The sequence below is a fragment of the Ctenopharyngodon idella genome, chromosome 19 (assembly GCF_019924925.1).
Source record: "Ctenopharyngodon idella isolate HZGC_01 chromosome 19, HZGC01, whole genome shotgun sequence".
In the NCBI taxonomy this organism is placed as follows: domain Eukaryota; kingdom Metazoa; phylum Chordata; class Actinopteri; order Cypriniformes; family Xenocyprididae; genus Ctenopharyngodon; species Ctenopharyngodon idella.
The window spans coordinates 2,555,052-2,566,631 of NC_067238.1; the positions used below are offsets into that span (position 1 = coordinate 2,555,052).

The 11,580-nt window shown below is 33.5% G+C and overlaps 1 protein-coding gene across 1 annotated transcript; it reads left to right on the forward strand.

The window, feature by feature from the left end:
• The first annotated feature begins 1,763 nt into the window (after positions 1-1,763).
• Positions 1,764-7,560, forward strand: nudc (nudC nuclear distribution protein). Its single transcript, XM_051873452.1, has 9 exons — positions 1,764-1,973; positions 2,451-2,528; positions 3,357-3,569; positions 3,909-3,998; positions 4,112-4,225; positions 5,245-5,439; positions 5,557-5,640; positions 5,828-5,946; positions 7,275-7,560. Exons 1-9 carry the CDS (start codon positions 1,899-1,901, stop codon positions 7,324-7,326), a joined length of 1,020 nt encoding a protein of 339 aa, XP_051729412.1. The 5' UTR covers positions 1,764-1,898; the 3' UTR covers positions 7,327-7,560.
• The last annotated feature ends 4,020 nt before the right edge of the window (positions 7,561-11,580 follow it).

Below are 11,580 nucleotides of genomic sequence, written 5' to 3' on the forward strand. Positions count from 1 at the left end.
GAAAATGTGAAACATTTTAACAAAATAAAAGAGATAATACAAAATGCATGTTATTTTTTATTTAGTACTGTCCTGAGTAAGATATTTTACATAAAAGATGTTTACATATAATTCACAAGACAAAAAATAGCTGAATTTATTAAAATGACCCGGTTCAAAAGTTTGTGAACCATTGATTCTTAATACTGTGTGTGGTTACCTGGATGATCCACGACTGTTTTGTGATGGTTGTTCATGAGTCCCTTGTTTGCTCTGAGCAGTTAAACTGAGCTCTGTTCTTCAGAAAAATCCTCCTGGTCCTGCAGATTCATCAGATTTCCAGCACCTTTTGCATATTTGAACCCTTTCCAGCAGTGACTGTATGATTTTGAGATCCATCTTTTCACACTGAGGACAATTGATGGACTCAAACACAACTATTAAAAAAGGTTCAAACATTCCCTGATGCTCCAGAAGGAAACACGACGCATTAAGAGTCAGGGGGTGAAAACTTTTGAACAGGATGAAGATGTCTAAATTTTTCTTATTTTGTTTAAATATCAGTTTTCTTCATTTAGTACTGCCCTTTGAAAGCAACAGAAAATACCTACATGTTTCCCAGAGACAAATTAGGTACAATTTACCTTGATCTTCAAATTCAAAAAGTTTTCACCCCCCATCTATTAGTGCATCGTGTTTCCTTCTGGAGCATCAGTGAATGTTTGAACCTTTTTTAAAAGTTGTGTTTGAGTCCCTCAGTTGTCCTCAGTGTGAAAAGATGGATCTCAAAATCATACAGTCACTGCTGGAAAGGGTTCAAAAAAATGCTTGAAATCTGAAGAATCTGATAATTATTATCTAATAATTTTCACTGATAAATTATAGGCCTAATTATCAGTATTTGTAAAGTATTCATATATTATGCTATATATTACGCTGCATATTATTCATACATACATTATTACAGCTGACACCACATCATCATCATCATGACCATGTTTTTAATTAACACTTATATAATTATGGTAATTAATTATTATATATTATTTGTACAGTATAAATGTGACCCTGGACCACAAAACCAGTCATAAGTCACACGGGTATATTTGTAGCAATAGCCAACAATTCATTGTATGGGTCAAAATTATCAATTTTTCTTTTAATGCCGAAAATCATTAGGATATTAAGTAAAGATCATGTTCCATGAAGATATTTTGTAAATTTCCTACCGTAAATATATCAAAAATGTATTTTTGTGAGTAGATATGCATTGCTAAGGACTTCATTTGGACAACTTTAAAGGCGATTTTCTCAATATTTTGATTTTTTGCACCCTCAGATTCCAGATTTTCAAATAGTTGTGTCTCAGCCAAATATTGTCATATCCTAACAAACCATACATCAATGGAAAGCTTATTTATTCAGCTTATTTATTTCAGATGATATATAAATCTCAATTTCAAAAAATTGACCCTTATGACTGGTTTTGTGGTCCAGGGTCACAAATGTAGGCTAACTGACAATGTGTTCAAACAAAGTTCACGTGTTCATTGTGCATTTATGGTTTTCCTTTTTCAAAACCATTTCCTGAGCTTAATATAAAGACAATCTCACAACTGTATGCATTATTCTGTCTGTCCGTATATCAGTCTATCAGTGGTCTCTAGAAAGTTCTGCCATATAAAGGTCCTCAGGCCTCATCTGTGCGCTGTAAGAACCGCCTCACCCACTACAGCTTCATAAAACTGTCATCTGATTGGTTTGCGCGTTTGTCCTTCAAATGTATGTGATCTGATTGGTCCTAAAGATTATGTGGGCGGTCTTTGTATCTAGGAAGTCTAGGCAACACATTGGTGTTAGCGTGACTCTTAGCATCACACATAAAATTGTAGTTCTTTAACCTGTTATCGCTATTGAAAATGGGTGATGATGAGGAGAAATTCGATGGGATGTTGCTCGCCATGGCGCAGCAGCATGAAGGAGGAGTGCAGGAGGTAACATGTCAACACATGCAGCTGCATGCTAGCAGCCGAGCTAACTGATGCACGATGACTGGCTCTAATATAAAGTACATCTGTATGTACATTAGTTACGGAGTACTTGGCTGTTTATTAGTGTTGGCTTGGCAAAACAGCACATTAATATGCTGTTATCATTTACATGCACTACTTATATGGGGTATTAGAATGTTGTAACATGTGGAGAACATGGTTTTGTTTTAAAACCTTGTCAGGTGTCTTTTTACACAGTCCTTAAATGTGCCTGTGATGTCAGAAATGCTCACTAGGTTTTTGTAACAGCCATTTTATATTAATAAGGACTGTGAACATGTTACTTTGGTGTATGTCTTATAAGATTGAATAAAAATGACCATCCAACCCATAAACCTGCTTTCTATGATATGCCATTCCAGTGAACATAATATCACTTTTGGTGTCTTCTCTTTTCTTCATCATTATTATTGTTGACAGCTGGTGAACACATTCTTCAGTTTTCTAAGGAGGAAAACAGATTTCTTCACGGGAGGAGAGCCCGGAGCCCCAGAGAAGGTTTTGATTTTAATTGAATTGACTGTCAATTGTACTACTAGCTAAGATTTAATTGAAGCCTTGTCTTCTTTATTTATATTTGAGAATCATTGAATGTTTGTCTTTTTGCATCTTAAAGTCAGCATGAAACAGAAGTTGCAATAGTATTTTGTTTCCTATTGTGACGTATATCCGAGAGAAACCGCTTCACAAGTTCTCAGACAAGTGACAGTGACAGGTTGTCCCATCCTCGTGCCGAAAAACATATCATCAGAGAAGAGATGTCATTGCAAGCGGGAGAGGAATGGTTATTTTGATTAAAGATTACAAGTAAATAAATATTAATATTATATGAATAAATTATTTATAATAAACTGCAATATTTCATTAAAAAAAGAATGGTCAATTTTGATATAATGATGACTTTAAACCCAACAGTTAAACATTTCACATCATTTACTCGCTCAAGTAGTGTCTTTATATATATATATATATAGCATAAGATTTTTAGCAAGATGTCTGAGCTGCACTTTTACATATAATTAAAATCAGTGGCGATTCAGGCTATCAAGCTCCATAAAGATCATAAGAAGCTCAATAACAGTAGTCCATACATTTAGTTTATTTAAGCCATTTTAAATATGAGAAATTGTTTGAAATGGTGTTATTCACATTTTTATTTAGAATTAGAAACCAATGCCATTTTAGAATTTTTCAAAATATTATTTTAAATAATTTTTTGTTTCATGATGAGCAATTACGGAATGTATCTTTATTCTGCATATAAATTTGTGAGCATTTGTTATCCCAATCAATTATTGATCTGCTTTCTTTTTATTCGTCCTATAGCTGGTTAAAGAGGTGTTTGCTCATCACAATCAGCTCGCCCTCAAAGTTCAGAAAGACAAACAGTCCAGACAAGAGAAAGAAAAGAAGGAGAAAGCTGACAGAGCTGCCAAACTGAAGGAAGAGGAGAAAAAGAGGAAGCAGGATGCAGAGGAGCCCAGAATCAAAGAACTCACTGATGAGGAGGCCGAGAGACTCCAGTCACAATTAAATCAAGTGAGAGCATATTACACTTTTATGCCCTGTTTATGTACTAAATTATCTAATACAGTTTATGTATTACTTTATATAATAACAAATATGCATAAACTAACCTTAAAAGGATACTTCATCCAAAAATTTAAATTCTGTCATTTACTCCCAACCCATAAGACTTTGGTTAATCTTTGAAAACAAAAATTAAGATTTTTTTAATGAAACCTGTTTCGAAGATTTATGGGTTTGGAATAACACGTGGGTGATTAAATGATGAGAGAATTTTCAGTTTTGGTTGAACTATATCTTCACCATGTAAGCATCAAATGTGATTTATGAGTAACTTTCACCATTTCTCAGACAAAACAAGAAGAAACGAAAAATTCTGGAGTAGCTGAGAAAATAGACATAGATACATCAGAAAAAGCAAAAGACAAAGACAAAAAAGGGGTAAGTGGAGTTTATATCATTATTAAATGTACTAGTTTAAACCGAAATGATGATGATGTAGTTTTGAGCAGCTCTACATAAATGTCTAATGGTCACTTATGTGTGTATGTCAGTCGGACTCAGAAGGAGAAGAAGATGAAAAGGACAAAGACAAGATAAAACCTAATGCTGGAAACGGAGCAGACCTTTCAAACTACCGGTGGACTCAGACCCTTTCTGAAGTGGATGTGAGTTGTATTTTTTCTGTATTCACTAATTGAACAGAGAGTCAGTCAGTAAGTCACATAGACTGCACATAGGATTACACATGTTTATAATTGGTGATTTTTTTTCAGAAACTGAAATGAAATATTTTCATTTAGCCAAAAACCAAACCAGAATTTTGGTTATTAAGTTTAGGTAATTGAGTAATTGTACTCAGTGTTCTGTTCAGGGTGTCTTGTTCTCAGATGTAAAGTGAAATCAGTAAATTTCTTTGGGCAACGAGCCGCTTCTTGGCATTTCATCCGAACAGTGCTCCCACACTGCATTACTATTTTTAATGATGCACACAAGGTAAAGATCAAAATGTTTTTGAATAAATAACTCAGACCAAAATCAAAAGGAAAAAATATACACAGATTTTACAAGAAAATAAATTTGCATTGTGTAAAATTTTCATGATAATTAAATGGTTAGTGCACCCGAAAATGAAATTTCTGTCATTAATTACTCACCCTCATGTCGTTCCACATCTTCGTTTATCTTCGGAATACAAATTAAGATATTTTTGATGAAATCCAAGAGGTTTTTTTATCCTCAAGAGAAAGCAATGTAATTACCACATTCAAGGTCCAGAAAGGTACTAAAGACATCGTTAAAATAGTCCTTGTGACTACAGTGGTTCAACTTTAATGTTATGAAGCAACCAGAATACTTTTTGTGCGCAAAAACAAAACAAAAGTAACTACTTTCCCTGACAGTCTGCTACACTGTTTACATTGTATAGACAGTGCATTATTGGCCAGCTCCTGCGTCAGCATCACACGCATACATTGTGCTGCTCACATGAACAGCATCGGCCAATTCTGAGCCGGCGTTCTAACATAGAACCTGGAACCGCTGCACTGTCTATACAACATAAACAGCCATTTTTAATGGGAATTGTGGAAAAATGTCTATTAAAATAATTTAACAAAATAATATAATGATAAAAAAACTTAAATGACCCTCTCCCCAATATTTCAACTGTCAAATCCTCTCGCAGCTGGTTGTGCCTTTCGATGTGAGCTTCCGTCTGAAGGGGAAGGATGTGGTGGTGGACATACAGCGGCGTTCCCTGAAGGTCGGATTGAAGGGTCATCCGCCTGTGATTGACGGGCAGCTGTACAATGAGGTGAAAGTGGAGGAGAGCTCTTGGCTTATAGAGGATGGGAAAGTGGTCACGATCCATTTTGAGAAGGTATGGATGAGAACATGCATAGATGGCATTTATGTGAGCTTGTGATATATAACAATGATACATGATACAATGATACATTGTTATACCGGGATGACAAATGATACACGTTTATTTCAGATAAACAAAATGGAGTGGTGGAGCAAGTTAGTGACCACAGACCCTGAGATCAACACCAAGAAAATTTGCCCAGAGAATTCCAAGGTAAGAGCAAACGGTTTCCTAGTCAGGAATATGAGGTTTTTGATCAAGGGTTGATTTCAAACGGCATGTTCAAGGTTGATGAAACTTTGGGATCATTGTGTAGTCTAATAAATATTGCATTTTTATAAGACAAAATGATGGATTGCACCTTCATCCCATGCTGTGTTTTTAAATGGAATCTGCTCAGCTGTCAGATTTGGACGGTGAGACACGCAGTATGGTGGAGAAGATGATGTATGATCAGAGGCAGAAGTCCATGGGGCTGCCCACCTCTGAAGAGCAGAAGAAGCAGGATATCCTGAAGAAGTAAGAATACAGTCAAGTGGTGCAACCAAAAAAAACAAAAACAAACAAACATAAAACCAGAAATTATGTCATAGAGAGACCCTCATGATTGTCTTTTTAAATACGAGATAATTAGATTTTTTTTTTTTTTTAAATGACAGTTCAGGTTGTAAAATGTCGTGCTGCGACTCCCAAAATATATTAATTAATAAATAATTCATGTTAATTTTTTGGTTAAATATATTTTACCTTGAAATAAAAGTTCTTACAATACACTACAATTAAAATGTTTTGTCAGTAAGATTTTTTTTTAAGCAATTAATACTTTTATTCAGCGAGGACATTGATTTGATCAAAAGTGACTGTTTCAAATAAATTCTGTTCTTTTGAACTTTGTTCATTAAAGAATCCTGAAAAAATATCAGGGTTTCCATAAGAAATATTAAGCAGCACAACTCTTGTGCTGTTGTGATGTTTCTCAATTCACCCTTCGCCGGGAGTTTGATTGACAGGCGTTCTGACCAATCATAATGCCGAATCCACCATTTTGTCTGACAAACAAAACAGATTTTATTGATCTACCTGCATTGACACCATTGTATAAGACCTGAACTGAGCTGGATGATGACATCACTGTTTTCTCCAGAGCTGCTGTATAGATAAACGAACTAAATAACTTTTTTTACAACAGAAATGAATCAGCACTATTGGACAGTGACGCTATTTTCTTCTAGAGCTGCTATACAGCCAAAACAAACTTTGTTGCATTATTTTCCTGTTACCACTATAAAGCTGCTTTGAAACAATCTGTGTTGTAAAAAGCGATATATAAATAAAGGCGACTTGACTTGGCAGACAGGAGAGTTAGTAGACTAACGTCAGTGGACTTGAAATTGAAAAATGTGTGTTGACATCTTTTCTTTGAAACATACCTTCTGATGTTCATTCATGTTTATTTCGTGCTATAGCTAGTAGGAAGATGATCGGCTCATGTGCCGCTTGAACTTTTTGGCTCTACAGCAATCTGTCATGACACATTAAAGAGCCACAAAATGGTATTTATTGCTTGAATTTCTTTAAAAAATGGCAAAATTTGAAAGCTAAGACTTTTTTTTTTTATACCAAAAGTAACCTGCTCTGTCTTGTCTGTCGGCGATCTTCACAGGAAAAAAATATATTCAAATAGAAAACAGTACGAGTTATTTATTCTGTAATATATATATATATATATATATATATATATATATCGACCTCAAACCTTTTGAACGTCCTGTAAATAAGTCCATTCTGTATTTTTAAAGTTGAAGCTACTCTTCTGAATTCATTAATGTTCTTCCATGTGTTTGCAGGTTCATGGCTCAGCATCCCGAGATGGACTTCTCTAAAGCCAAGTTCAGCTGAGAGCCGTTTGTGCTGCATGAATGAACCTCTGAATGATCATCACTGTACATGTGACCCAAGGTTACCCTTCTGTTCTGCTCACCTGATCAGTTAGACGAGTTTGTGTTTGGGTTTAAAAGTGTTCAACTAACAATTTCACTGTTGTGATGATGAAAGTATCATAGACCATGTCTTGCTTTTTTTTTTTTTTTTGTCTTTTTGTCTTTTTTTTTAAATAAATAATTTCAAACCTTACCTATTTGTGTAACTTCAACTCTTAAAGTCTCGAAAATCACGGTTTTATAAATGTCCAGTTGCACTTTATTTTACATTATGTGCACTTGCATGTACTTACAGTGTACTTGCCTAAGGAAGTACTGGGTAATATAAGGTAACTACAGGGGTTAAGGTTAGGTTCAGGGTTAGTACCTTGTTATTACCCAGTTATTGCAATTACTATAATAAGGTCTTAGTATATACAAGGGGAACAGGACTGTAAAATAAAATGCTACCAAATGTTTTGTTAAGTCACATGTATACAAATTGCTGGTTAGAGCGCCACATTTTTTCCAGTGGTAACCTGGAATAAGTTGATCCTGTTTCATAGAGTTTTTAGAGTTAATGTCTAATGAAATAACTTTCTGATTAGTGAATCTGAATAGTTAATCAAGTGTGATTAGGATGAGCCTGATGAAAACTTTTCTTGCTTTAACAGTTATGAATTTAGCATACATTTTTATACAAGTTGACCAGATTATTGCAAATTTAACACTATATTTACACTATATTAACGCTATAATTACAAACTAGTGATTAGTCAAGTGCTCTCTGTCCCTAAGAAATATGAAGGTTGCTAAAAAAAAAAATACAGTATGAATTTTAAGTAGTTTTCTGAAAGTTAATAATTTTTCTTCTAATTAATGATTTGATTACCTTAAATTTGAATTTTAAAACATTTTAATTTTTTTATTAAGTTTTTACCGATATACTAATATTATTTACTGATGTGTAAAACGGTGTCATGGTTGTCTAATTCACCTCAAGCAACACAAGGGGGCAGTGTTGGCAAATGATCATATAGACTGGTTTAAAATACTGGCTGTTTTTGTGGGAAACTGCAAATTGTTTTTCTTCTCCTGACCATCAGGTGGCGGCATTGAACCCTCACGTTTTCAACTCACCTTACAAATTTTACCATGGTAATTATGGTCACCGTTACTTACTTTACAAGCTGTTACTTATAATATTTACTACTGTAAAATATAAATATATATTTTTTTATTAATTTTAATCGTGGTGGCTAATAATAAATTACCACAGTTTTACTGTAGTAATCAGAACTGTGGTAGAAACTGGCCTTAGAGACCCTAAAAATAATAGTAAATTCCAAATTAATCTATTATTTTCCCATCATTTTCTTTAAACAGTTCCTCTGACCTATTTAAATGCAGATATTAATGAAGCTTTAACCACCCTTTTTTGCACCACAAAAAGGACAAGCATTATTATCAACACTAACAGTCTTTCTTTTTGGGATCACTTTGGCCCCGGCAAGAGCAAATCACCAATCTGAGAATCTTAACCTGAAATATGACATATTTTCCATATTTCATGTTTGGGACCTTCTTCTTCTTTTTTCTTTTTCTTCTTCTTCTTTAGAAACAATTTGTTCTTTAGAAAAGCCAGATGGGGGTTATTGTTTTCACAATATTTTGGGAGTGTTGTCACTTTTTTAATATCATATATTTTGTATGCATATATATATAATATATATATATATATATATATATATAATTTATTTATTTATTTATCATTTCAGAAGTAGGTGCTGATAATGTATTTCAAATACTGATTCCTTCAGAGCAAAATAACAGATCAGACCTTCCTCTGACATCCTTGCTATCACATTTGTAGTAGTTATTCCTCACCCAGGCTTGATTGTATATTTTGTATCACTGCTAATGGTTGGGAGCAGAGTGTGCAGTTTGTTAACAACTCTCTTGGACATCGTGTGGCTGTCTATAGCTTTAGTGGCGGCCTTCATCATGATGGTGAGAGTGTCAGTTACCATCTTACTCGTGCCTGTCAGTTGCATTAGCTCGTGCAAACTAGCAAGTGTTTGTTGTATGTGAAATGGCACATATGTTTCCTAAAACTTAATAGTAACTTTGCCTCTTGTAGGCAGTTTCACAGCTCAATTGTCAAAATGGTAGACAAACATTTCATGATGTTTAGCACAACCACAACATTTTATTTTATTTTATTTTTTATTTGAAGCAGACAAATCATTTAGTGCTGCTAATTTAGACAGCTTCGAAAACTTCTTCATAATTCTCTTTTGTCTATAAACTGATTTATTATATTTATTGTATCCAGAAAAAAAGTAACACTTTTCAGTAATGTTAACAGTTTCTTAACAATAGTTATTGCATAAATTTGTAATAGGTTAATGTTGTGAATGCTATTGTTATATAAATAAAATATTGTTCATTGTTAATTCATATTTGATAAGAATACATTAACAAAATGTTAATTTGTACAATGTGAAATTTTAAAATGAATTAGTAACATTTTAAATCATTGTTTTAATAATCTTTTGTCATACTTCAAAGAAGTACACTTATTTTGATGTGTTGACTAACATACTAAAGCTCATGTAAAGTGCTTGATTATAATTTTAACTGTAGTCTGTTATTCAGTATTACATTTCAAGTTAATATATTTTAAATGTGCTGAATTGCAACTTCATTATTACAAATGTGTAATTACAAATATATTCAAATAAATGACAATATAGAGAAGATATTCAATTATATTTAGTTTTCCATAAATGCTTGTTAGTACATTCGGCAGTACACTTATTTGAAACCACAATATTTGAAAGCCAATAGAAGTAATTATAAAGTTACATAAAAAATATAAGTAATGTTTAGCTAACTGCATTATATATAAATTTACTTTAATACTTTTCCATTTAATTGCAGTTAGCATGCTATTACAACTGAAAAAATTACATTTAGTTTGCTATATGTAGTATATTTAGAAGTATTCTTTTAACCCTCTGGTGTAGTTTGGTCATTTTTGACCGAAAAGTTTTACTTTTTTTTTTTTTTTTTTTTTTTTTTTTTTAACTTCATCAGAAACTTGTAGCGTTTTTGGCACTCACTATGTGAACACCCCCACCCACCCAAAAAAAAAAAAAAAAATTTATGGACAGGATTCGAAAAGGTTAAATGGTCCTGGGAAAAAAAGTCACACTTGTATTGTAAGCTTATTTTTTGGGATATCAACCTCAAATCTGGAACACAACTTGTTTAGATTCATGGCTTTGATATTCTCTGTTTGTTTTGGAAAATATATGTTTCATACAAAATTTAAAAATAATATTTTTGTGCATTTTTCGTAATAATAAACTTAAATTTCTATAACATTTTTCTTTTCTTTTTTTAACTTTTTGACTTCAGCAATAATCTGTGTTTTCTTTAAAAAGAGACCAAAAATGAGTCTTGGAAATTTCATTTTCAGGTCTATGCTCAAAAAGTGGTTAACAGGTAATAAATGGATCATAACTATTCCATAAATATAATTTAGTACCATAAAATTCCCTGAAAATACAAAATATTAAATAAAAAAAACATTATCGAACTAAAATTATTGTACATTAATTTCACTGAAATTAAAAAAAGGGCACTTCCACGTAAGCAGCACCAGAGGGTTAAGTATATTATTTCTGTAATAAAAGTATGTTACAGTGTACTTTTTCACAGGGGTTGTCTTGATAATTTGATGAGAAGTGTTTGAGTTTGTAAGATCTTATGATTACAGATTTTTCTCAGGCAAAAAATAAGCAGCCCCAAGCAAAGGTTCCCATTTGATCTCCATTTAATCTCATTGTTGTCCAGGAGGATTGACAGAAATATAAAGGTGATCTGATTTATGATTTTTCATCAGTTATTTTGAGAGAAGCGTTGCCATCTACTTCATGATGCAGCTGTAATGTTTTCTTCCAGAATGCTCCATCTCTGTTGGTGGGTGTAGTTGTGAGCTGGCCGGGGGTGAAGATTCGGGACAGAGAGCTGGAGGTTGCTCAGCTGACAGCTATGTCTCACCCAGGTACGAGAATTTCTTCATTAACGAAGGCACACAGACATCAGAGGGCGAAGTGGGTTTGTGTGGGGGTGAAAGGCAAGAGAGATGATGGGCAAACACAGCACCACGACGGGCCGCTCCAGACTTGATGACTTGTTTTTGGCAGCAGGGACCCATAACTCATCC

Excerpts from the sequence above, each read along its gene's own strand:
- nudc (XM_051873452.1), top strand. The coding sequence starts at position 1,899 with ATGGGTGATGATGAGGAGAAATTCGATGGGATGTTGCTCGCCATGGCG. Across the intron at positions 1,974-2,450 it reads ATGAAGGAGGAGTGCAGGAG|CTGGTGAACACATTCTTCAG; the intron begins GTAACATGTCAA and ends TATTGTTGACAG. Across the intron at positions 5,947-7,274 it reads AAGCAGGATATCCTGAAGAA|GTTCATGGCTCAGCATCCCG; the intron begins GTAAGAATACAG and ends ATGTGTTTGCAG.